This window comes from Trachurus trachurus (genome assembly GCF_905171665.1).
Source record: "Trachurus trachurus genome assembly, chromosome: 24".
Lineage (NCBI taxonomy): Eukaryota > Metazoa > Chordata > Actinopteri > Carangiformes > Carangidae > Trachurus > Trachurus trachurus.
The window spans coordinates 17120794-17148754 of record NC_139910.1 but is presented as its reverse complement, the minus strand read 5'-3'; the positions used below and the strand labels follow the sequence as shown (position 1 = coordinate 17148754).

Below are 27961 nucleotides of genomic sequence, written 5' to 3'. Positions count from 1 at the left end.
AGGTCCAGTCCGGCAGCAGGACGCAGTCCTCCTCGGGTTCCTGTCTCTGATCCCTCTCAGCTGACGTCAGGAGAAATGGCGGACCAGGATGGCAGCGACGCATCTCCTCCCGAGTCCCAAGGTGAGTTCCCACGGCCGAGAAACTCAACTTTGACACCAACTGTACAAAACAAGACAGAAGTGTTAAAAACTAAACGACGTAAGTCTTTTTTTTGTGTGTGTGTGAGCGCGAGTGGCTTCGTGTTAATGTGTCGGTGTTTTGAGTTAAACTCAGACTCAAGTAAACTCGGAGCCGGTCGGTCACGGGAGTGGGATTAACTATCAAACCAACCACCGACTCACCCAACCGGCTTCTTTATGTTTATTAAACATGATTTGTTCTTTTAAACTACTAAGACATTGTTTATAATTTTACGTTACCCATTGTCGCTGTTGTTGACGGACACCGCGAGCTCACACACCTGTTGCTGACATTTAGCCCAGTCAACCGGTCGACGCCGTCGCTCCTTCACTTGACGTGACAGGTGAATTAAAGCAAACCAACAGCGGGGCGACGCCAGCTACAGTGGCCTACCTGTAACTTTATTGCTATAGCTTACTGGCTCGTATAAAGTATTTTATGTGTTTCCCTCAACCCACCGTCGTCTGACGTGTTGTTGATAGAATCAACTTAATGTGTAACCGGACACCTGTGACTCAAACTGTGAAGTTATGGCGTCGTCAAATTTGATTGTATTAAACGTAAGGACAGAAAATAACTGGTCACAGCCCTCACTGCAACACGTTTTAGGAACTGGTTTGTCAATTCAACCCCAAATAGGATGCTTAATTGTTGCCTAACATAAATGTTAAATATTAAATACCGAACAGCAAAATTAGCAACAGTCAGTCTAATTTGTTTCAAAGGAAGTAGCCTAAACAATATTGTTGTGGATAAAAACCCTTTTCGTTATTCATTAGCCTATATAAGTATTAAAGGCTGAACATTTGCAAAACACAGTCTGTTGATTTATAATTTGCATTTCTCCATTTCTGAGTGATGACAGGGCAGATGTTTTCTATGTTAATGGAAAACAGCTGACTACAGCATCACACCTGGATGTGATCAGAGCAGTGCAACAGGTTTCCTAGATCTTTGTAATGCAGTATTGGATTTTTTTTTTTTTTTTTTAAGATGAAATTTGCCAAGAGGTGCTGATAAAACAGAAGATTTTGAATATGACCATGCCAAAACTGGTTAACATCATCACTGTGGTTGTAAATAACCTCACTGACAGGAAGAGAGTTTTTTTTTAATATTCATAATAACTTTAACATTTGTAGAGGAAATGTGCAACATTTCGTGGTCAATATGTGAACTTAAACCTTGAGTTTGTGAATTCAGGGTATCATTCCTGCATGGAAGTTTTGTAGCCTAACAAGTTTCAATTGTGAAAGCACCGCTTGTAAACGATCTTTAACTTGGTTATGTTTGGATAGTCAAATCAGGACGAGCTTGTTTCAGGAGTAAAAGTATACAGATGAGTTGAAGTTTCACATGAAAGGTTAAGAATGTACACATTTGTCAGGGAGTTTTTTTTTCCTCTAGATCTGTCTGCCCAGTGAAGTGAAAGGACAAAATGTGAGGTCAAGATCCATAATGATACGGTGTTTCTTGTATTCATGCAGCAGCTCAGATAGTAAAAGAAATAATGGATTAGTCCACAAAATGTTGTTGGTGTGACACCCATCCATGATACAATCAGTCCTCATCAATCACTAGCAGGTTGCCAGCACAAATAGGAGGATCACTTTGTGCCTCATACTGCAGTTGTTGACCAGAGGGAATAAGTATCATAACTATCATAAAACGTTTCATAACAAGCATGCTAACATTACCATGCAGCTCCTCTTACTTGAGTTTCCCCACGAATTCCTGTTTCACCTTGAAATCTAGTTTGCAAGTAACACACATCTCCATTTTCTATAACACAGTGCTGCTTTCAGGGCTTTACAGTCCTGCTGCTAACTTAGTATGCATAAACAATCTCCCTCCATATGCATTATTTATCTTATATTCCTATGGTGTGGTGAGCTCTGCAAGATGTGTGAGTCTGACTTTTATGTTGTACATCACTGTATCCTACAGGACAATCTGTGACATCTCATAGCCTGTATACTCTGGAGCCAAACACATTTTGATATCTCCTTTCCCATCAGCTGAGAAATGAACTCCTGACTGGTTTACTACTACCAGCATGTTGCAAAATGTATTGTAGTTTGTTTCTAATCTCCTTTCAATCAGGATTTTTACTTTCCTGGCATGTATGCCTCTTATTTTAACGATAAACAGCTTTTGCACATCTTATCATTTCATCCTGTTCATGTATTTGTCCTACAACCGTTTCTTTTCTTTAAAAGAGTTATACATGCAGCCCCCAGCGTTGAGCTCATTGTTGCTGCTGTCGTTTCGGTATATACACAGTAGCAGTGTCTGCTGGGAATGGTGAGGTAAAACCTTTACTGCAGGCTGCAGTATAATAGTCACAGCCTCTGTGCATTCACATGAAAGACAATAGTCAGCTTTACCTGAGGTTGGCAGGTTGACAAAAAATAGCTGTTAAACTGTAGATTCAGATTTGGTAGAAAAAAAAGAGGTGTAAATGTATCTGCTGTCAAAATAGTTCATATGTTTCTGTGTGTCTCATACACACATTCATTAGTTGTGAAAAGGGTGTGTAACCTAGACTATCCGGTTAAAGTCCAGGTGTAGAATTACTCTATCCTGCAGGGACAAAGATCAGATTGCTCTTTGATGACTGTGTGCGTTTGTACAGCATGTGCTCCCTCAGGAGATGAGGCAGCAAATCTTTCTCTGAATTCCTTTATATACAGCATGTGTATATTAGCACATGCTCAGTGTGCTAGTCTGCTCAATGGGTTGTTCTCTCTCTCTCTTTCCCTCTCTCAAAAGTGTATGTAAATCTAGGCCAACCATAAGAACAAGTGCACCTGTAAAGTGTTTGTGCCAAGACGCCTATCAGAGGTTGTGTCTGTAACCATTTTGTCACCTTGATGTTTTGCACCACAACGTCTTAAGTGGCTTTGAGCATTCAAGCTGCCATGCTGTTTGTTTAATCTCCGTGCGTATTTGCTCTGGTAGATGTGAGATAAGCGTGCACAAGTACACAAGTCCAATACAGGTTGTTCAGGCTGGTGTTTACATTGTTATGGAACCAACCCTCCAATCATGTGGCTTCTAATTACTGTGGTAACTTTCTTGCCCCTTTATTTCCGCCTCCCTTCCATGGCACCTACACATACCTGAAATGAAAGTAAAGCTCAGCATGGGTTACTGCAGCTAAAGATAATTGAACTATCAATTAATCAATTAATTATTTGTTTGATCAATGACATTTGAGGATAATCATGAATCTGGTTGTCCTATGAAACAAAATCACAGTTGCATGACTTCAGTGATAGTTTTAGCAGTGAGGAGTGGTGAAAGGGGATAAAAAGGTTGTTCTCTTGTGTGCGTGTTTATGTTTCCTCTTGATTTTTCTTGATTTATTTGTCATTATTAATATGCAGTATTCTGTACTTTTTTCAGTGCTGTTTTCATTGCTTGATTGGGGATGCTCCTGCTATATTAGCATGAATAACAAGCTGAGGATATCCTACTATAGTTGCACATGTTTCATCTTTCCAGCTATAACCTGAATTATTTTGTATTTTCTAATTTGTGCAAATAATAATTGATCACAAAAAACTCAACTCTGTTCAAGATGGGTCATGAATTTACTATTTAACAAAAGCAGCAAATCCTCATGTGTGTAGAACGTGGAAATGGAGTGGTTGTTATTTTTGCATGATTAATCTTTTCAGCATGACTTCAGTGCTGCTGCAACAGCGCTCTGCAGATTTACTGTAAACGAGGCTCACGGTTTAAATACTTGTTGCATTTATGTCACCGTGTAAAGACAAGTCAGACATCAACTGGAGGACTTCCATGTTTACTGTGCAGCTGCGCTGTGTCAAATAGCTGATGGCTCTTTAAGTGAGGAATGGGGTGGGGACCTATACCATGTGCTCTATGAACACACCCCTTCTACAGACACTGCTGCTCCAGTGCTGCATTGTTTGGCTTGGTGTGTGCATAGGCGTGTATCCCAAGTTGTGTGTGTGCGTGTGTGTGTGTGTGTGCATGCGCGCACATTTCATTAAAGTGTGTCTGTCCTCTACTCTCTCACTCCCGCTGCGTCATTGGCCCATGTGCTGCTGTTGTTAGGGAAACCCTTTACCGGTACCGGCTCACCTTCCATCGCTGGATTCTCACAGAATATTTTAACAATCCTGCCGCTCTCTGTTACCCACATATCAGTGGGCCTGAATCTGTGTGTGTGCTGTATGGCCTGTGCTTGCGTGATACGATTTTTTCTTTCTTTTTTTTTTGTCAAGTTTGCAGAGTAGACCTGGCAGAAGAGAGTTGAGGAGGGAGGGAGAAGGATGGAGGAGGGGGGGCTGCAGCAGCAGCAGCAGTAGTAGTGACAGCAGCATCATCTCTTGAGGAGTAAGAGAGTCAAGAGAAGTGCAATCCCTCCAGCTCTTGGCCGAGCCATGTCTTGTGGATTAAGTCTTCTTTTCTAAGACAGACTACAAGAGCTCATCCTCAGACTCTGTCGCACTCTGTGTCTCTTTCACGCTCCTCTCTATGCCTGGCACTGCCATCGCAGGCAGTATGGACATGGCACAGTGAGCTGCTCTGTTTGCCTCATTCACACTCTCCCTCAGCATCGCTCTCTACTTTACTCTTTGCTCATCACCTTGCTCTTTCTCCCTTTTCCCCCTCATCTACTTCATTTGAACTCCTCCACCTCTCTTGCTCTGTCCTCCCATCCTCTCCTCCACCCTGTCTTCTTCCTGCTGTCTCAGACACACAGAGCTGCAATGTGCAGCTAGAAGAAAATAGCTGTTAGCATTAGCTACGAGCAACTGGCTATCTATTTCTTCACTGAGAGGAGAGGGCGGCTCTAAGGGGTGACCCTGTCCCCTCACCCACCGACCGCTGCAGGGTGGGATGGGCAGGGGGCTGGGCGAGTTAGCCAGGGGCTCGTGGGTTAGCGACGGGGCAGGCCATGCCAGAGGGTAAAGGACCAGGACCAGGAGGAGGAGGTGGTGCAGGTGGGTGCTCGCGGGGCAAGTGGAAACTGAGGAAAGGAGGCAGCCGCTCAGCCATCCCGGCGCTCTTCACCATCACTGAGGAGGAGGAGGGGGAAAAACGAAGAGGTGCTAGCAGGAGGAGGAAGAAAAAAGGTACAGCGGGGAGAGGAGAAAGGGGAACTTAGAGTGGAGAGAGTGCAATGAATTTGACCGCTTGAGTACTTTTTGCTGTTGAAACTGCTAAATTCTGTGTTTGTGTGTCTGCATGTGTGTGAATGAGGGCATGAATATCTGGGACAGAGAGGCTACTGGGGCAGAGGGATGGTTAACATCTCTCTGGAGAGTCACAGCAGCGGACGATTAGGAAAAGATCTGAAATTGTGGGGCATTAAAGACACGTGATTGTATCTGATAGTGAATTATTGAAGCAAGAACTTTAACAAGGAAAGAATTGTTTTACATTGTGTGCGTGCGTGCGTGCATGTGTGTGTACTGTTGGCAGATGTAGAGGAAAAGACGTCTCAAGCCATCATCGTGCTCAGCCATCCAGAGACAGGTGGCTGACAGGTCTGATGAGAAAGCACAGTTTGTTGTGCCTGTGTGGGTGTGTTTGTTTGTGTGTGTGAAGGTGTGTAGAAACCAGCTGACAAAGCAACATCAGGTGAACACAAGGGCAACAGATGAGAGTGAAGATGGTGTCCACTCGACGCGTGTGTGTGGTTTTAATGCATCAGTGAGCAGAGCAGTCAGTCAACAGGATGGCGTCTGCAGCCACAGCTGGTACAACTGTGCAACACACTTTTAACTCTTCTCTTGCTGCTCTTGTGTTTCAAATGTTAAACACCCAACAAACAACATAAGACTTTAATCACTGTCATTTATTTGTTCACTTTTTCAATCAATCTTTCATTTGTACCTTCTTGTTGTGATATTTCCAGGGACAGGTGGTCTCTTGAACCTGTTTCTATCTGATTTCGGATCAGATTCTGAAGTCTAAGTAGAAAACTAAGGGGTTCTTTATATCTTACAGCCCCTCAGACCTGACATAAACATGTGATTTGGTTGATTCAATCACAAGTAGACAGCTCCAAGCATATCATTCAGTTCACATACGACACAGAGAGAGAGAGAGAGTGTGACAGAGGATGGCGGGCTGCCACAGATCAACAAAAGTGTGGGGAACACTGTGACAAGTGTTAAAACTGACAAATTAGAAAGCTGCAGATGACCTCAGTTGAGTGGACAGTCTTACAGTGTGGCCAAGGGACACATTTGCATTCACACTTACGTGGCCTAAACCAGCTCTGAATGTGGTCTGAGTGACTGAATCTCAAATGCATCCTTCATACGACTCGGATGCATTCAGAACTGTTCTCAGAGCTGCGTACTTGTGATTGAATTACTTGAGATAAATGTTAACACCGGGTCTGAACAGGGTCTTTGGAACTCGTGGGTGTCAGGGTTTGGACAAAGACGGGTCGACTAGCGAGAAAGAATTGAGCTCTTCAGGCTCCTTCAGGTTTGGTAGCACACTGCTGCTCTGAAAACAGTCAGCAGAGATTGTTTCTACCATTGTCTTCCTTTCATTGATAGATTTTCTCTCTTGGTTTCGGTGATATCAGGTTTAATTTGAGAAACAGATTTACTGAGGAAGAGTCAGAGACATAGAGGCATGACCAAATGTTGTCACATGATTTATACCCATGTTGTTTTAACCTCAGTCATTGCAACAATACGTGCGCTCAGCTCTAACCCGACTCCATCTAAATTATTTGTGTCTGCACAAACAAGATAACACAGGAGTTGGTCTAATTTCTGAATAATCACATCCCCTTTTAGTGCAAGACATGATTCTCATACCAGGGGTTTTGCAGATTCCTCATGGGACGAGCAGGCATGTGGAGCTCACTTAAACCATAAATAATAGAGGAGGATAGACAGAGAGATGCCTGCCCTCATTCATTCTGTTTTCTCTTTCATTTATAAAGATCACACAGTAGGTATGAGGTGAAAAAACATGGCTTGATCAAAAAATGTTGGGCTGGATAGATTATCTAATTTGATGAACCGAGATGAGGATGAGATTAAGTTTTGATAACAGTGGTTGAGGAAAAGTGCTTTTTGCTAATCCTTAATCTCTGAATGTGACATCTTAAATCAATTTGCAAACTCCAAACTGGAATCAATGATATGTCGCTAAACAAAGTTGTGATGAATATTACACTTTCCTAACTAAGGCAACATATCCATATGGGATGGCAGGAGTTTCTGTTATTCATGTGTCTTTTTATTTTTACCAAACATGTTGTCAGAAACCGTAGCAGGTGATGACGCCTGACATTCCCTCCATCTTCTGGGCTGAAACTTGGACCTGCAGTGTCCAGTCATTGCAGCCTAATGTGCTGAAAAGTAGCAGCCACCCTTCTTGCACCTGTTATCCAGGCCTGAAAGGCCTGTGCTGGCTGGAGCTTAGCGTTTAGCTTAGCATTAGCAGCGGCTAATCCTCTCAGGCTGCAGGGGAGGTAGGAGACACAGCGTGCTTGCCTGCTACCCACTGGCCTGGACGGCACAGCATTAATCGCTAACTCTGACCATTTAATCTGACTGCCAATGAATGCAGATAGATTGGGGGTGGGGAGCACACACACACAGACACAAACACACACACACTACTGTAGCATGAGGGAGGGAGGGCCAGATTAAACAGTCACACTCTCCCTATGTCTCACTCTCTGTCTCTTTTACACACACATACATATACACGCACACACACGGACAAAAGGATGGGGGTTGGAGAGTCACCACAACCTGTCTCACACTCAGTCGGCTCTCAACAACAGGGACGCCGACTACAACTGACCTCTTGCTCTGTCTCTCTTCCTGCTTTCCCCTTTACTTCAGAAACGGTAGCGCTTTGGGTGGTCCTTTTTTCGGTTGTTTGGAATTTCATCTTTTCGCTCTTCCTCCACTCAGTTGCACCATGGACTTTGGATTTGAGCTTATCTTGCCTTGTGTAGGATGTGTTCAGGAAGTAGGAGCATTGATTTTGGCCCTTTGGTCTGACTAGTCGAAGTTGGAGTTCAACAGGTCCTGTCCTGGGATCGACTCTCCTGGAATCATGAATCAAAACTCAGGTAACAACTTGTGCCGAGACATTGGGACTTCTGTAGCTGTCATTGATAAATCATTACAGGTTGAACAGGATGCATGGTGGCAATGAACATGAGCACAGTGCCATCTGAAGGTTTCATGATAGTTTTGGTTTTGCTTTGTACCCCGGCACACTGGATTTAAAATGACAGTTACCATGAGATTAAAGTGCTGGCTCGAACCCTGTATTGTTTACCCAATAGGGATTTGAACGACCCTAAATGACCTTAAAGCCATTGCTTCATTTGGATGTTGCCTTAGAGTGGGGACAGTCTCTTTATGGTTACAGTTTGTCTAGTTTTTCCCTCAATGCTGTCGCAGCTTGTTTTCTCTTAGTATGGTGCAGTTTCCACATTTTTTGGTTGACAGTAGGTTGGAAATACTGTATGGTGACAGCTCGTGTGACAACATGGCAAAAGGTGGTCGGGGTTTATTAGAGGTTCGCAGGTGGACTTCTGTGGACAGGATAGAGCAATATAATTGAAATTGACTTTGATGTGTTTGCAAAGGCTGTTAAACAGCTGTCTAGTGTGCACAAGCTGCTATTTGAGGTTTGTTTGTTTAATGACCTCTACAACAGATGGATGAACCTACTGTATGAGGCTGTTCTGCAGAAATAAACCCAGCCTACACTATTAAAACATCACATGATGGTGTTTTAGGAGCCACTGCTCCTGCGTATTTTTTATTTTTTTAATAAGACACCCGGTGAACACTGCAGTGGTCAAGGCAAAATGCAGCGTCGCTTATAACTTATAACTTATAACTTTTTGCCTGTGGAAAACATGATGCTGACAAATGAAAAGGCAGAAGACATTTTTTTTATTAGGTTAGCATCTCCTTTTGTGGATGTTGAACCTTCATATAAAAGGGATAATGTGAACCACAAGTACATGAATACAATATGTTCAGGCCTCATGCAGCATTCAGGGGTTTGCACATGGCGGAGAAGCTTCATTAACCACAAGCCCTAGATCAGTCCTAGTCCAATCATGTATCCACTCCTATCTATAAAGCTTTATTTCTTTAAGTAATTCCCTCTGTAGGGTAATAGTATAGCCAAACTAAGACCCAATGCTGCCTTGATCTGCACATGGCCTCATTTGCAACTCTGAGCCACATGATGCCCTTTGACCTCAGCTGACCTCTTGTACATACAGGATGACTTCAGTTGACCGCTTTGTACTTATTTGACGGGCTCTGTCTGGGAAAGTGTAAAGTCAAACTGCGCTCCATATCCGTCAACTTGTTTTCAGGAACATTTTTCACATGTGAATTGATATACAGTAGTCAAAATCACAGGACAGTGATATGAGTTTCATGATTTTTGATGTTGTTGCGTCACAACATTACAAAATCAGATTATTTTTTTTGAACAGCGCAGATCAGCAGCCTGAAAATGGCTTGGAAAAGACTGCTGGTTAATATGTAGTCTTAAATATGTAAATGAGAACAGCTACAGTGAATTCATCTGTATAAAAGCACTGTGTATGTGAGCACAGAGAGTAGAAGACTGTGTAGAACATCGCTGCAGGGTTATTGATGTGAATTTTCGCTGTATATTCTGTTCCTCGTAATGTAACACAAGGTCAAGCATATATCTGCACACACCAATACACTCCAGGCATCATCAGTCTCCCCATAATAAAGACACAGCCATGCTACTCACAGCGAGTGTTTTATCGAATACAAACATGCAAAATCACCTCTGACATGGCTTCACTTGACATTCTTTAACATACTGTAGTTTATCAGTGTGTGTCATATGCAAACAGATTGATAAGGGGACATTTGGCTGTCATTCAAATTTCACTGGTAAGCTATTAAGAGTAATGTGAATTTGGGCCACATATTACAGCACCTTGCACACTTACTGTACGTTGTTGACACTTAATACACACACCTGTTGTCATCACTATTTTTTTCTTGATGTTATCATATTACTGCTTCTCGCTGCAGTGAGTCAAGTTTCCCACAAGAATCGTTTACAGCCAGACCCTATGGAAGTGGGTAATGGGTATTATGTTGTGTTAAATGGGTAGTTAATCATTTCAGTACTAGATGTATGCACACACTGTTGTTTTAAACACAATTTGATACATTATTAGTTTATTTGTGAATGCTACAAGTTCTTTTCATTATTTTTTTCCCACCTGTCTTGTTCTCTTCTGCCGTCTTTGTGTTGCTGTGCCAGGAAGGTAGCTTTTTTTTAAAATGTTATTTGTGTGGTTGAAGGTGTTTCCAGATCTTTCCAATGAAGTGCTCCAATCACTGTCATATTAAGGAAGATGCCCCTGCCCTTTTACTACTCTGCCTATCAGAAAATCAACTACACCATCCTCCAGAAGTTACCTTGTATGAAATGAGCTTCCTCTCTTGTCTTTCTGATTAATGGCTATATGACCTCTTATTCAACGTTTTTCTTATTTATGCCATTATTGTACGTAATGCAATGCCCATTCACAAATTCCCAGTTCAATATTTGGCTGCAGGATATTATCCTCCTCGGTCAAAGAGCCAATCTTTTGTTTGAGGAAAACGATTTGAGGGGAAGGAATAGCTAGACTAGACATTATTGTAACCTGGCCCAGCCATGCCTTTCCTGTTACAACAATAGCCATTATGAGAGCAGTTCCAAGGCCCGGGTGCACCTGAGGCAGGGTAGGCCTGTTAATACATGTGTACACACACCTCTGTGTAGCTGTCCCATAGACTGTGACATGCAATACCTCTGCAACGGTGACCTCATGTCTTTGTCCAGCATGTCCTTTGTGACTTAACGTAAGCAGCTGAATGTGTCAGGGCGGAGACGGTATCAAACGTTTGGATTCATTATTTTCTGAAACAACACAAACAATAAATCCAGAAATAAGCAAAATTAACAAAATCTCTGTACCTGAGTAAAACTCAGCCTTAAAATCCAGACATAAGCTTATAAGTGTACCTTGAGTTAAAAATCATTAGATTTTTAGAAAGAGGAAAATAAATGTTTAGTCCGTAGAAGGCTTTTATCTGTTCACAGTTCGGTATTAACTGCACTTTAGTTTTAGTATTAGATGAGATATAAAAGTACATCCATTGAAATGCAAAGTGCACTCAAGTGTGTTCATCAAGGCACAAGAGATTCCACTTCTAGTATTGGATATGAAGTCTCTGTGCTTTGTTCCTGTCTTCCGCTGGCATCATTAATCGTCCAACTGAGGTGACATGTCACTGAAATGAAGAGATAAAGAAACCCTGTAGGAAAGAGGAGAGAGCCAGAGAGAAATGTGGACTAGGCTGCGTGGCCTGTGCTATTTCAGGTAGAGGCCATCTGTTTTAGTTTGTCAGTTTAGTCTGGATCAGGGGGACAGATTTAATTTGGTAGTCAACTTTCTGGGACAGATCGGTCTCTGTGGGGACTCCACTCGCTCACTCTTCGCCACACACGCACACACAAAGGAGCAGTTTATTTTTTAAATATTTTGCACATCCACCTCTGTATATAGTGGGAATTCCTAAAACAATCGTGTTAGTAAATTATTCTAATGTAATCTTTTGCCATCCTAATGCTGTTTGTCCTTGGCTCCTTGACTAATCGAGCCAACCTTCCATTCCAAAGCACAAAGGCATGTGCATGTTTTCATTTTGGCACATTTGGGGCAGGCCCATCTGCTTCTGCATAAAGCCCAATGTTAAGCTCTGTGTCTGTGTCCAGGAGGCTGACCTGAAAGTGCTGAGTCACCCTGAGCCTGATAGTGCCATTAATCAATAACCCAGCGCTGCAGGACCACTGCAACACACTTGGAACATTTGAGAATACAGGAAATATGTTATATATAGATTCAACCCATTTTGTTCCCTGTCTGACTCTGACTGCACTGCAGAGTTTGACAGCGCTGCAGAGAGAGCAGGTAGATGGTCAGGTGGTCAAAGCCCTCTGAATGCGTCTGTGTCATTCACATAGTTTGCCTAGTGCAGCTTCTCTATTTGTTTTTTTAGTCGGGACAATGCATATTAATGGACAGTGAGTGCTAGAGTACCCACAGTAAATACACCGGATTTAGCACATGTGCTAAATTACATCCGTAGTCCCCAAAACAATACAACAATTAACAGAAAAAGTCCATAAAGACGGAGGACCAGTAGATAACAGAAAAAGTACATTTACATAGTTACAGGAGGTTTGGACATGATTCTTTGAATTGTAAAAAAATATATAATCTATATAGCTGCGATTAACATGATTCATTGAAATATAAAAAAATATATATCTATACTGTTGCGATTGACATGATTAATTTAAATATAAAAATATATCTATACAGTTGTGCTTGACATGATTCGTTGAATTATAAAAATATATTTTAGACTTCACATGTCTTCATACAGCACATAACACACACACACACACACACACACACACACACACACACACACACACACACACACACACACACACACACACACACACACACACACACACACACACACACACACACACACGATCTTAAGGTCACTACTCAAAACCTTATGCATGACTTTTAATCTCACTAACTCTCAAGTCTGGTCACAAACTAACTAGTAGTGTAACACTATGACCCGATGTATTATATGTAAGTGAGGATGTAAGGTCTCTATAAATAGATGTGCCACAAAAAAGAGGTAAAAAATCAATCAGAAAAAAGAGATGGAAAAAGTATTGAACAAATGACGCACAGACCACTGTACAGTACGCTGACTACTGCTATTAGTTTGCTGGAAATGGACTTGTGATGCATTCAAGACCATGTTTGCAGGTGAATGGTATTTGCGTGCACATTCAGTAGAGTTTTAATTTGGTATTAACACACTATCCTTGTTCTTTCTTTCACAGCGTCTTACTCCCAGTACCAATCGGAAGATGGCACAGTGTCTTCAGCCACCCGGCCGGGCTCCTCCGGCTCCGGACAGACCTACACTCCCACCGTGACCCCGACCCCGACTCTGACCCCCAGTCGCACCACCACCAGCAACAGCCCCAGTAACAATGCTGCTACCAAAACTGGTAAGTCCCAACTGGTTTCTGTCTTCTTCAGTCTTTCAGCCGAGCTGCAGACGAGTTCATTCTGCTGTTTAACTGTTGTTTATGCCGCAGACTCACTGCTCTTTAACAAGATTGACGAGAGACAGAGGCTGGCCCGCGAGCGCCGGGAGGAGCGTGAGAAACAGAATGGTGTGTATTCTTTAGCTGTGTGTGTGTGTGTGTGTACGCTTGTGTGTGTGTGTGTGTGTGTGTGTGTGTGTGTGTTAAATGCATCCCTCACTGTTTTTTGTTTTCAGTGCAACATATCATGACCCAGCTTGGTTGGTAGTTGTACTGAGGTGCTTGTTTCTCTGGCTGGTTACATAAAGTCTTGGCTGAAGCCCGGCACCCCCGTTGCCATGGCACCCATGTTACATAATGGGTCAGGCCATGGGACAGGTTTTAGGAAAGCTGGTGTCTTGAATGCATGTTGTTGTATGCATGTGTGTGTGAGTGATATACCGCAGCAGATGTGGTTTTTTAGGGAGTTTCTGTCACTTGAGTGTGTTTTTTTTCCCTTTATTTATTTTCAAAATCTTTTTTTTTCTCTTTTCTTTTTATTTTGTATTTTTTTTGTTTATAATGCTTATCAAGATATATTAATGTTTCTTTTGTTTGTTATGCTTTGCTATTTGTGCAATTGCTTTTATAGGTGAGGTTTAAATAAAAGCCCGTAATGGGTTTCTACCTCACCCGCACATGTATTTTTTTCAATTTAATTGTTTGCTTTTATTGTTGCTTTTATAGTCGTGCAAAAAAACATAAACATAAACCATTGTATTGTACTGTACAGTGGTCATACCTCTGGCCCCAGCTGAGGGACAGAGGGATTTTCTTTGTGTTGAGAGAGCTAAAGCCTAATCACATGATCAACAGCTGACCCATCACACTGCTGCTATAAGCCTGTGTGTATCCATGTGCCATGTGTATATATGCATCTGATTAGGTGGCGCACTTGTATGATTTCTTGACTTGTGAGCTCATTTCCAACACATGTGCATGAAGTCAATGTTAACTGTGTGTGCATTTGCATCATGTCATGTCACAGCCGTCAAAGAGGCTCAGTGGCAGGCGCGCGAGGAGCGGGCCAAGCAGCACTATGAGAAGCAACTGGAAGAGAGGAAGAAAAGACTGGAGGAGCAGAGGACGAAGGAGGAGAAGAGGCGCGTTGCCGTGGAGGAGAAACGACGACTGAAACTGGAGGAGGACAAGGTACCGACACACACACACACACACACCTGTGCATCCAGATTCGTTCCAGCCTTACTTCAGCACACAGACACACACATTTATACAAGCTTCTCAGCCCCAAATCTGAGCTCAGCATAATTTCCTCATATTTTCATGCATCATCTCCTACTAATACGCTGGCTAATAGATATCTCTCAAGTAAACCATTTACACAGACTCAACCTTTTCCTCTTCACTCAGTTGGAGTTTGAACTTCCCTGCTATCCCCAGCCTGCACATTTATTTCCAGTTTTTACTCACTCACGCTGTCACAGACTGTCAGAGTGTGGTTTCATGGTTAGAGATTAAGAATTGAGAAGAGCACCTGGCTGAATTAAATTGGCTGTCAGTCAAAGAGAGACTACACAAAAATAACAAACAAAACACTGTTGTTATCCTGCTGGAATAAGAATAAGATGATTTTTAAGGTTGTTGCATCTTACGGGAAATATTCCTGCTATATTTTAAGTGAGAAAGTGGGAAACGTTGAATGGAGTCAGGTGTAGTGTTCCTATAAATGATTTTCTTGACAGTGTCTTGGATTGTCAGCACTGATTAGGTTAAATGTCATTATAATCTTGACATGTGCTTACTCATGTGTAGCGCTGACGTCTTACTATTGTAAAATGCAGTTTGGAATGGGGGGTTTTGCATTCCTGGATACTACAAACTGTCGGTACTATTTTAAGATGCACAGAGTTGTTTTGTTTTCATTTTGAGTGCCTCATAATTACAAGTTTGATTCTATCTGTCAAGTACTGGTACAACTGGTACGCACAAAGCACACTGCACGACTGTAGACTAAACAAGTCCATTCAGAGTAACAAAGTGCTCCACTGTGGCAGTACTATCGACGTGTTAGGATGCTGTTTTTGTTTCTCTTGAATGCCGATTATGTGACCAATGTTGTTGTGTCTGAAGATTCGTCACGAGGCGGTGATTCGCCGGACGTTGGAGAGGAGTCAGAGGACCAGACCCAAGCCCAACCGCTGGTCGTGGGGAGGGGCTCTGCACACAAACACTCCCAGCACACCAGCCGGTACTTTGACACGTCACGCAACCCACACACACACACACACACACACACACACACACACACACACACACACACACACACACACACACACACACACACACACACACACACACACACACACACACACACACACACACACACACCACACACCACACAGCACTCTCCCACAGTCAATACAGAGGTAAAATTCTCAATCCACACAGGTGGTGTGAGAATGATCAGTGCTATCAGGTTTACTGAGCACTTATCTCCCTGTTGTCTGACAGCGTGCCTCTTGTGTAAATATGTCTGCCTGCCTCTGCGTGTCAGTGTTGTTCTGCCATGTTTATATTTGAACTTTTCAGATCCGCTGCCCTCTGTTGTTACTGCTGACTCACACCCTGCTCTACCTCTCTGCCTCTCCCTCCCTCACTCTCTCTCTCTCTCTCTCTCTCTCACTCTCTCTCCCCCTTATTCTCAAACTCAACCTCTCCCCGACTCACTCTCTCCTCTCTCTCACCCTCGCTCTCGGATCTCCCTCCTCTCTGCTCTTTGTTTCTCTGCCATTGTCCTTTCCCCTCCTGGTCCAGGTTTTGTCGAGTCGGCTTTCCTCTATCCACTCGACCTTGCTGGACTGGAGCACATGCAGGGTGCTTTCAGTCTCTACCGCAGATACGGAATGACCTCCCAATGTGAATATTATAGCACAGTGTCAGTTAGCTGACTACTGTAGTGTTAGACCCCTGACATTAGCACTGCAAACGTACAGCCCTATATATATATATTTTTTTAGCACACTGGCTTTAGTGTAAATGTAGGCCAATGTAAATGGCATGGTTAGTATTTGTTGTTTTTACCTGCATGTAGCAATCCAGTTTGTGACATGAAGTTAAATGCTGAAACACAGGATCATTCATTCAAACCACCGTAGCCTCTCTTTTAGATGAATTGAAACCCATTTAGCAACTAATTCATATTTTGATATTTTTCCCCTTTTTAGCAACATAATTGTAGTTTTTTTTTTCATTTCTAATCTGATTTAACCAAAACTCATAGATAGATTGCTCTTTCCAGCTCTCTCTCTTTCTCTCTCCTTTCTGTCTTTAAGTTGCTCCCTTCAATAACATAGCATTAATTTGTTTTTGTTGTGCTGCTTGTTTGTCAGATGCTGACAGGCGGTCAGTGTCCACGATGAATTTATCCAGACATGCAGACCCTATCATTACCAAGCGCCTCTCCTCCTCCTCTGCCACACTCCTACACTCACCAGACCGAGGTAACGGAGATGAGCGGTGCACCCAAACAGCAATATTTGTTCGTGACATTATTCATTTGTGATGATGGACCACCTTTGGCTGAATCTTTATGTCATGTGTGTCTGTTGTGAGCTTGGTCTTGTAACCACTCGTTGTTTTACTCAATGATATTTAGGAATACAGTGACACTGGGGAGAAATAAAACACACTCATTTACTTTTTCAAAGATCAGTAGTCCTCGTTGCTCTACAGGCAGGAACTACAAGCCTGTAAGTGAACTTGAACTTGAAGTGAAAGTGAACTTACTAGCACTCCTTAAAGGGACAGTATGTGAGATTTACCCCCATCTAGCGGTGCGGTTGCATGTCGGCACGTATTCTTGCTGTTGCGTTTACGTAAACTCGGGCAGAAGTCAGAAAAACAACACACGCTGCATGTATCAGGATAAACAAACCTCTATGTAAACAAACGGTCCGCCAGCACGAGGCAAAACAATACAGGCGTGACAATATGTTGTCATGGTGATGGTGATGGTCGTATTGTTTACTGACCCACGTTTTACCGGCTTTCTCTCGTCGAGTAAAATAACATCCAGTTGGTTTGCCGACGGCGTCACTCACGGCGTCATTCAGGTGTCTGACTGCACCTGAAGGCAACACCAGTGCCTCCGTCCTTCCTCACACTAGCTACACGGTGGTGACAGTTTTAACAGGCGCTGTCTGGAAAACTTTCTCCCCGAGCCGAGAAGCTCCGGCGGCCCGAGTTTGAGGTTACTTACAGCCACGGTGACACTGAACGTAAAACATGGCGATTCAACATGGCAGAGAAGGTTCGGTGAACCCCCCCCTGTATGTTTGTAACGACTTGTAACATCTCATTCTAAGGTACGAGAAAGCGCTCGTTTGTATGCGGGCACGATTCCACTTCAGTGAAATACGTATTTATGAAAGCGATATTTGATTTTTGTCAATAAAAAGCCAATAAAGTCCCATACTGTCCCTTTAAGTTTACTATATCAGACAAAAGTTTAATACATAAAACTACACATTTTTCCTGTCACATTTGAGCACTTTTGAACACCTTCACGCAGCATATCTGGCTAGCTGATAACCAGGCTAGATGTTTATCTTGGTTATCGGTTAATCGGCTGCTGGTTGTAGCTTCATATGACACAGACAGGTGTCATTCGTCTACGGACAAAAGAATTGAACAGAATTCTCAAAATGTTCACCTATTCTTTAAAGTAGTGGATCTCAAACTGGCCCGCCAGGACCTCCAGGGGTCCTTGAGGGGGTTCCTAGCAAAAGAGAGAAATGTATTTTTTTCATAATTCCAACCATAAGTAACACAATGACATGATGTATGACTTTTCTTGTCGCTGGGTTTTAAACATGCTCTGTAATCATACATCTAAAAGCAAAAACTGTTTCAGACTGAGGCCCATGGTCAAATTTGTGTCAGTGAGAACTGCTGCTTTAAAGTTAAAATTTTGAATGTTAATTCAACATTAGTTATATATTCTTTGATTTTTGCTGACAGGCTTAAAGATGAGAACAACTTCCACTCCTGTCATTAGCAAAGCTCAGTCCAAACCTCGCCTACACCAGGGAAAGACCACCCAGCACAAAAATACAGGTGTTTTCTGGGAATTTTTTGGCAGCTTGTCCTTTCATTTTTATTTTTTACATTACACACTTGGTTGCACAGCAAAAAAGATAATGGGCTGGAAACTGTTAAGGGATTTTCTACAATAAAAAATAATGGCCATCCTGTATAATGTTTCAGTGAATTCAAGAAAACATGAATGTTCATTTAATGGAATAATATAGCTGAACAGTCTTTGGCTTTTTAATACATCCTAACATATTTTGGGACTAAGTTTTGATGCCGATGTTCTTTTCTTACACAGTGATGTGATCTGAGATTATATTAAATGCCCACATTCAGCTCACAGAACACACTGCATATGCATGTGTTTGCACTTGTGTGTTTCATCAGAGGGATCAAGATTTTTCTCCCCCCCCTCTGGCGTGACCCCTTTCTCTAATCCTCTGTAGGATAATCTTTTTGTTTTTGTGGGAACACTGTATGCCGTTTTTATCCTGGCTGAAAAATCAGCACCCACTTTTCCACCAGGGGACGGACGGGCACGTAAATATAGACACCGTGAGAAACGCCCCACATTTAACATGAACACTCAAACCACATACGACTCAAGAGAATTGTGTGTATTGGAGACTCACTCCTTTGTACAGTTTCCAGCCCAGTTGTATCTTTTGCCTCTCTCTGTGAAACCCGAACCCTTGTAACTCTGCTTCATTATCACAGCAATCAGTGCTGCATGTCTTTTGCCTGATAAACTGTCCTTTGTCTCTTTTAAGTGGCAAATCAGGTTATCATAAAGACTAATTGTTTGCATCATTCCTACCCAGGTACCAAGGACTCTGCATGGTCAAATATCGTATCTTACCTGCTTAAAAGCTTTTGGCACTTTTTGAATTATCATTTTATTTATTGGTTAAATTACCCTCTGGCCTGTTTATTTGAATGCTCTCCTCTGTTTTTTGTTCTTGGTTTGTGCTTCACTTCAGGCCGTTTGCTTCTTCTCATAATTCACAGTCTGGTGCATGCAGGTGTAGGTGTAACACAACAGCCTGTGCATGGTTGTGACTTCCCTTCAGCTCTCGCCTACACTGCTGTGCAGTGTGAGCGAAGGAGCTGGTACCGACGTTTGTAATTATGCATCATTTATAATCTACTTTGACTGACTCGCTTCGGGTAATCAGTGGGCGGCTAATAGCTTTAGTTGTTAACAAACCTCAAATGTTACGTATGTGTGTGTTCAGGCCTGCGCCGTCTTCCATTAACGCCATGGGAGAGCAATGTGGTGAACCGCCTGCAGCAGCCAACGCATTCCTACCTGGCCCGCAGTCGCAGTGCCATGAGTCTGTCTGGAGACCAAACAGGTAACGCACATCTCTCATAGGAGACCCCTCAACCCCCCGCATGGTGAAGAGACTGAGTCACACAGAGGATGTTTATGAACACACACAAAACTATAAATCACTGCTTGTAGTGCTCAGAGACTTTATGCTGTTTATATATCTGTCTCTCGGCCAGAATAGTTTCAGATGTTAATCAGATTTGGCGATGCTTAAAGCATTATACTGTCTGAAACTTTCTGCACCAGCCTGTATCAGGCACCTAATGCTGGCACTCACACACATAAACACACACACTACACAGAGGTCTAAACATGTGAGCTGATCAGGAAGTATTACCCTGTCCTCTGTTGTGACCAGTGAGTTCAGTCGAGAGAGTTTGTGTGTGCATGCATGCGTGTGTTTGGTTTGAATGATGTCATCTCTTATTTTATGCAATAAAATGTAATTGTTAAAGCCCCGGTACGGAGCTTTTAACTGGATACGCAAAAGTCTCTGGTTTCTGCTGATGTGTCTCTGTTACCTACAACAGCAAATGAGCCCATCAGTGTGAAGATACGCTACTTCTAAGTAGTCTAATTCTATACCTCTGGAAGGCATAGTCGGTTTGGACCACTGACGAAACGATACGAATAGATACATTACCTCATCCATATGCACGCTGCAGATAGCTGCTAAAAAAAAAGGTTTTCAAAGCAAGTCCCATCTTCTTTCCGACGTTTCCAAAACAAATCTACACGCGCCGGCCAGACAAACGTCTTCACGACAATGGGAAATGCAGTCTTCATTCCAGCAAAACACCACCGCTTTCGTCCACAGGGGCCGCCAGAATCAACACTAAATGAAAAGTTTGTACAGGGGCTTTAAGGAAAGGCGTTGAAATATTTGTTGAAGTTTTGTGAGTTTTTTTCCTGACATTTACAGCATCTTGCAGTTGCCCAGCAACTCTGCAACTTGTTTTTTTTCTCTGTTTTGTGTTATCACAACCCTTTGACCGGCACACAACACAAGTTCTGCGTTTTATTTGTGCTCTCTTTTACCCTGTACACGTTTATAAATTGTGTTGTCCATGTGTGTGATAATGCACCTGCTGCATGTTTTTCCATAATGCTGCATGCTCAGTTTCGGTGTGAGGTGTTGGGTCTACTGTGCCTGTTAATAGCGGTGTATTCTGACTGGGTGACAAAGTAGAAATGCTTCCACCACTGGGACATTTTTTTTTCAGGAGGGAGTGGTTTACCAACCCTCTCTTATCTACTGTAGATACGTCAAGGTACAAATCAAATGATTTTTTAACCTGATCAATCAGACCCGCTACATTTTTCTCTTTAAAAGCCTAACCACTAATAGACTTTCTATAACCTACAATGCCCAAGTGATGGTCGCACTATGTTAACAGCCGTTCTTCCAAGTAGCAGCACTAACGCTTTCTTTCTCTTCTCTTTCTACCAAAACCTCTCTTCATTCCTTCCCGAACCACTTGGCTTCTTCTTTTATTAATTTATCTGACATCCTCCTTGTTCCTCTCTTCCCCTCCATCCTCATCTTTCGCTCCTTTTTTTTTTACCAAACCCTTTACCAATGTTCCATAAACCCACACCAATGCTGTCCCGATCCATTACTGCCTCTCAAAACCCCCGCCTCGTACATCACCGTAGCCATGCCTGTGTGTCCTCGCTCAGTGTCTTGCCACCCCATGGGCTCCATATCCTTCAAGGCCCTGCAGGCGCAGCCGCTCCCTCACTGCCACAGCCAGGAGAGGAGCCTCAGCAGGGACACGGGCTCGTCCTCCGCCACCCCACGCAGGAGGACCACTGGAACCACACAGGTACTGTAGGTCACGTATTCATCTGCACGTGTTTGACTGCACATCTCGAAATAGTCTGTCGTTGTTTAATCTCTATAATTGCTGCCTGATCCTATTTTTCTTTGGTTGGTTGTTTTGTTACAAGTTCAAGCACGTAAGTCATGCTCTATATTTGCTCCTCTTCCTTGTTTTGTTGGATGATGTTCCAGATCAGTCAGACACAATATATCAGAGTATCTGTCTAATTCTGCTCCACACACACACACACTCACACACCACTGCACCCACTGTCCATCTGTCTGCTGCTCTGTCACAGCTTATGCCATTAAGGACTTAGAAGGACGGCATCTTCTGCACACACTGACCCACAGACATACGCATGCATGTACCCAGAGACAATGAAGCCATATGCAGTTTTACACACAGTATGTGTTCTGTTGTAATGGTATTTGTTTTAGTTGGTGCTGTTGTTCATCATCACTGTGAACCTTTTTTTTTTGAGAGTGAGGGTTTGATTTCCTGCACATTAGACTGCTGTCAAAAAATGGAAACGATAGATGGCTTCTTAGTTGGTTGATTTTTTAATTTTGGAGGTGAAGCAAAGGTTGGAGGTAACGTGCGGCCACAGGAAGGAAGTCTGAGTCTAATCCTGTTACTGATCATCTTCTGCTGCTGTCAGTGGGGCACCTGGATCTGCGCACTTGTCTGTACCACCTGATTACTCTGTCCGTTGCTAAGGACATTTTTTGCAAAGTGCTATTTCGGTGACATTATGTTGGTGGCGTACTCTGCTTCTTATTAAGATGCAGGAAAAAAAAAATCCCTCCCACTTAGATTAATAATTTGTTTCCCCCTCAAACTCTCCCGCATCATCAGCGAAAGGACCGCGACCACGTCAGGAAGTCATGGAGCAACCTGTCACTCCCACTGGCCCCCATTCTGACTCTGCCCCCCAAACGCTCCTCTTCCCCAACCAAGAAGAACAGCAAAGTGGCAGCACCCTCTCCTGGCAGGTAGGGGAACTGTTCCTCTGACTGCTCCTAAAATAAGAGCACTTACAGGTTTGGCACTTTGTTCCCAGTCGTTGCTTTTGAAGCACTTCATTCTCACGTACTGTTCCACCTGCTTCTTTAACATGTTATCTGTTAAAAACAAAGCAAAACTCACACGCATAACCACCACAGCTTCCCCACACCAAACCTAACAGATCTAAACAACACAGGCATTGCAACCTTGTGGACTTTTTTGTTTGTCACATGTTTAGTTATGTCTATAATATGTTGTATAATGTGTGTTTCCCCCAGTGTTATCTTCTTGCTCTGTGGTAGAATGTGAAAAAGAATTTCCCTAAAGGGACAATAAAAGTCTTCATTTCTGCACACAGGCCTCCACAGAAGACAGCGGGGCGTCCTCCGACCCCGAAGCTGCTGAAGTCCCCTGGGACGGAAGACCCCGGTAACCTTCGTCCTGTCAGAGTCACACCCGAGAGCCCAAACCCCCCAACGCCCACCAGGGCTCCGGAGGAGGACGAGGAGGAGCAGGTCCTCAGTCCTCCTCAGCCTCGACCTCAGCCGCTGGGCCAGAACAAGACCTCTAATGAGCCGACACCAGCAGCGACCAGCGGTCCGTTCCCACCCTCCAACCACGTTCACATTCTCATTCAGGCTGGATGATTACCAGTTTTTTATATATACAGCTCTGGAAAAAAATAAGAGACCACTTTCACAAATGTTTCTTAAAAGCATCTCTACATGTATGATAGTCATTCTTTTCTTTTCTTTTTTAAATACCAACACAAACACAACTCATTCTACTAAATGAGACACTGATGAGGTCATCACCTGAACCACATCTGATTTCATAGGAAGATTATAAAAACCACTGCTGGGATTAAACATTGACATTATCCCACAAAACTGATTTATAAACTCTTCCTGAGTTAAATATCCTTGCTGTGTTGTTTAGGAATAAATATGAACATGTTTTCTTTGCATTATTATTATTATTCAAGTTCTGAAAAGACTTGATATTTTTTGTTATTTAGACTAGTTAATTATTTTCAGCCAATTAAAGCTCTAAGTGACAATATTGTTATTTCAATTTTGGGAGAAATGTTGTCGTTAGTTGTTAGAATAAAACAACATTTTTTAAATTTAATTTTACTCAAACACATACCTATAAATAGTAAAACCAGAGAAACTGATCATTTTGGGAGTGGTCTCTTAATTTTTTCCAGAGCTGTGTATATTTTATTTAGTCAAATGTTCATTTATGCCCTTTCAGAGAGTGTAAGCAGCCCTCCAGCCCACAAGCCTTCAGCCGGCACCACAGATCCAGAGGAGGCGAGTCGTATCCTGGCTGAGAATCGACGGCTGGCCCGGGAGCAGAGGGACAGAGAGGAGGAGGAGCGCCGACTACAGGAGGAGCAAGCGAGGTGTGTGCATCTCTCTAGAGAGCAGGCAGATAATACTGGAGGAGAGCGAATGTGCATCTTTCACTTTGAATCATTTTGCGTCCGCCCAGGTTGGCGAGGGAGGAGATGGCTCGCCGGAAGGCAGAGGAGCGAGCGAAGAGAGAGGAGGAGGCTCAGCGGCAGGCGGAGGAGAGGAAAAGGAAGGAGGAGGAGGAGAAGAAGGCAGAGGAAGAGAGACTTCAGAAAGAGAGGGAGGAGGCCGAGAAACAGGTCAGAGGAAACGCAAAACTACAATTTAGACTAAAAAACCCGTTTAAGAAATCTGCTGATCTCACAACGCAAATGTGTGTGACAGAAAGAGGAAGAGGAGTCACGACAGAGGGAGGAGGCAGAGCGACTGAAGCAGGAGAGAGAGAAACACTTCCAGAAAGAGGAGGCTGAGCGCCTGGAGAGAAAAAAGGTGACACATGTTCACAAATACACATGTCGTCTTCATAACAGTCCTTGTCAGAGTACACAGTGTAAAAACTTTTTTTTTTTAAATCACCAGCGCCTGGAGGAGATTATGAAGAGAACAAGACGTTCAGACACAGCAGACAAGGTAAAGTCTAAGAGAAACGTGGCATCTGTGGAGAATTGTTGGTCTTTTTGAGTCTTTAATTTCTTTTTCTTCTTTCCCACTTCCAGAAGGTCACTCCTAACAGGAATGGAGATAATGGAGGTAACTTAAATGATCTTTCTCTGTTATACATTTAGTTAATATTTCAATCTGCTTCTGTAGTTTTCCTGTAGTGTTTCTGACTGCTGTGTGTGTGTGTGTGTGTTTTCTCATCATCACCAGCCTCTCCTTCACCATCTGCAGTGGCTGTGTCGCCGACACACAACAGCAACAGCAACAGTCGGCAACCTGAGCCCGACGCAAACCCAAGAGCTGCAGCACTGAGCCACTCTGACGAGAGGTAGAGCTGTAGGCCAGCAGCACTGCAGTGCAAATACGTTACGAACTTCTCACCTTGTTTTCTGCAATCGACATTTTTTAAATTCTCCTTTTGTGTTTTCTCCAGGGAGAACGGGGAGTTTGAGGAGGTGATCGAACTGCCTTCACATTCCAGGTTGTCTCCTCCGGAGGGAGAGGAGGAGCAGCATCAGCAGCAGGAGGTGGAGAGAGTTCCTGTCGTAGCCTTCAGAGAGAACGGCCTCCTCAAGCCTCTGAGTGGAATGGAGGATTTATCAGCCCAGCAGGGACCAGGTCAACCAGCATCCTCCACTACACCTCCTTATTCCTCTCTTTATACTGTCGATAAAGTTACAGAGAATGTCAGTCGCAGTTATTGATCATCATACATAAAAACAATATGGATTATGCTGATACTTCTACACAGACATTGAGAAACTTATTTCTCAGCCCGAGGATGTCTGTGAAAATTAGCCTCATGACGACTTTTTTTTTTTTAAACTGTGGTTTAAAATGTGAAGGCATTTATCATGTAGGGAGGGCAGGATATCTCTGCCTCTAGTGCATTTATTTAAGTTTCCCAACTTTTACTCTCACACACATTTCATACATTAAAGCACTAAATAAGAATGAGTTGGCAGCATCCAAAGGCCCAGTGAAACAATAGGTAAACCCATGTTCTAACTGCTTTTCTTAAGATAATTGTTACAAAATGATCCCATTTCCTGTTTTTCCATGTATGCTGCCTGGGTTTGATGTCTCTTTATGAACGTTAGCTTCATTTGTAGTGGGCAGTTGGTGCAATTTACATTTATGAATTGTATAACTGTTTCATTCAGAGCAACTTGAAAACACAGTTTTCAGTATTATGATAACATTGTCACATCAGCTTCATGAGATGCTATAGGACTGATTGGCTTTAGCAGATAGAGATTTGACATTTTCCCTACTTTACTGAGACTTTGTGAAGAGGTGAAGCTTTTCAGTCCGTGTTAAAGCGTTACTGCCACTGATGTCTTGTTTTGTTTGTCCTCCTTTGTTGCGTTTAGATGTTGCCTGATCCCCCATGAGACTGAGATGTTCCTCACCCAGAGAGACGGGAAGAGAGGTGGTCAACAGAGAGGTGGAGAAACACAGAGCTGATGGACTGAATCAAAGGAAGGACTCACAGCACCGGAGGTTTACTTTCTCACCCGCCCGCCACAGCAGAGCACCGCAGCCATTTCCCAAAGATGGTGTCTCCAAAGATCTCCCCAGCGCGTCTCCAGAGAGAAGCTGCTTTTCCCCTCATCGGACTCTTCTCGGGGGGAACAGATCGTCTCTCTGTCTGTGACCACGTTTACACTCGGTCACAGCGTTTGTTCTGTGTACAGCCCCAACTACCCCTGATTCTTAAGTGAATGTCCTGAAAACCCACGGGAGGGCATTGAACGCCTGTTTAATCTTTTTACTCCCGTGGTGTGTGCGTGAATGCGTGAATGTGTGAATGCGTATGAGTGGGTGACAGACTAATAGCAATGTCGGTGAGATCAGTCATGATACTTGAAGATATTTCTGTAGAACTACTGTAATCAGACTGAATCAGCAATGTGACGCTATAACTGGAACTGGCCCGGCCGGCTCAGAATGATAAGGTTTCATTAACGCGTGTGCTCTCTAACTGGAACCTCGTTATTCTCACGTTTCGACTTTTCTTTTGAAATGCTGCAAAAGAGATGGGATGTAGGATTGATGTCAGTGCATGGAGTTGTATTAAGAATACAGGAAAGGCTCATGTGATGTAAAATATATTTTTGCTGTGTCTACAGTGTTTAAAACTAGAGGTTATTATTGGGGTGAGGCAGCAGTGTTGGGAGTATCATGGAGTTTAAGTTAAATATTGTTTTCTCAGACAACTGGGAATTAGGGTGTAAACTACAGATTTTCTTGTTTAGTTTTATTTAATTGCTGTACAGATAAAATCTGATTCTTTGTTTTGTCCTCATCCTCGTCTTATCTTTCTGTTCAAATTAAGATGAAAAAAAAAATCTGCTTTGACGTTAACTACTGCCCTTTCCTTTGACTTCTTCACCCCGTTAAAGCTACACCCTGTCACACTGCCACGGAGCAGTGTTGGAGGACTTGTGTGACCTCGTGTTTGAGGTCGTCCTGTGTTCTGGACAAGTGAGCACAAAATGGATGGAAATAATTTACTGTTGATGTTAATTTTGAAATAATCTGATTAATTTGATCTTTTTTTGATTAAGAATTGAAGAAGAAATGCTGCTAATTGTGTTGTTCCTTTGCCTTACTGCATTGTACAGAGAATGAGGTGACTCGTCTACTCAGTCTCACTGAAATGAAAATATGCATTCCCTGTATGAGCTTTGACGTTCTGACCACACACTTACAACTCTTCCTGAATTATGGTAAAGTAGATCATGATGAAATGTCAGATATGGACCGAAGAGAAGCTCTAACAGTTTTTCTATGAGGAAAGACAAAGAGGTGGGATTCAAGTAAAACACTGGAACTCAACTTTTACACTACCGTGATCCACACCTGCAACTTTTTCACACAACTCCCAATAATGCTGCTGTCTTGGTATCTGGTTCTCATACCTTTGCACTTATAGCTCCCTCTTTGTTTGAAGTCTTGCAGTACCACCGAAATGAAGGAAACTTCAGATTATCCATATCTGAGTTTTGAAGAGTACTTAGCATGCCGTTATCAACATGGTAACTTGACGTAGCTTGCAAAGAAATTGCTTAAACACAAGCAAGATCTCTTGTAAAGTATATTATACATAGATATCCTATAAATTATGTATAAAAGTTGATATATTTTACTAAGACTGACCACAAGGTTTTGAAAACTAATAAGCCCTTTACTTCAGAGGACACAGGGCTGTGGGATAAGATCTTTGAACCAGTGTAAAACTGAAATCTTTGTACAACTGTTCCAGCTGAAATGTTTGGCAAAAAAATAAAACTTTGAATTGATGACCTGCCCAATGATGTGATCTTATAGC

At 42.8% G+C, this 27961-nt stretch overlaps 1 protein-coding gene across 3 annotated transcripts; it reads left to right on the top strand.

Annotated features, from left to right (window-relative positions):
- The first annotated feature begins 64 nt into the window (after nt 1-64).
- Nucleotides 65-27935, top strand: map7b (microtubule-associated protein 7b). 3 transcript variants are annotated; one of them, XM_084000861.1, is made up of 19 exons: nt 65-121; nt 13145-13315; nt 13406-13483; nt 14382-14545; nt 15485-15602; nt 16744-16854; nt 18374-18469; nt 19681-19800; nt 21459-21604; nt 22460-22596; nt 22968-23206; nt 23867-24017; nt 24107-24266; nt 24352-24456; nt 24547-24597; nt 24684-24717; nt 24838-24955; nt 25061-25245; nt 26001-27935. In XM_084000861.1, exons 1-19 carry the CDS (start codon nt 76-78, stop codon nt 26009-26011), a joined length of 2241 nt encoding a protein of 746 aa, XP_083856987.1. In that variant the 5' UTR covers nt 65-75; the 3' UTR covers nt 26012-27935. The 3 variants fall into 3 exon arrangements, with proteins under 3 accessions (XP_083856987.1, XP_083856989.1, XP_083856988.1); XM_084000862.1 differs by lacking the exon at nt 65-121 and adding an exon at nt 7948-8273; XM_084000863.1 differs by lacking the exon at nt 18374-18469.
- Nucleotides 27936-27961: the final 26 nt, after the last annotated feature.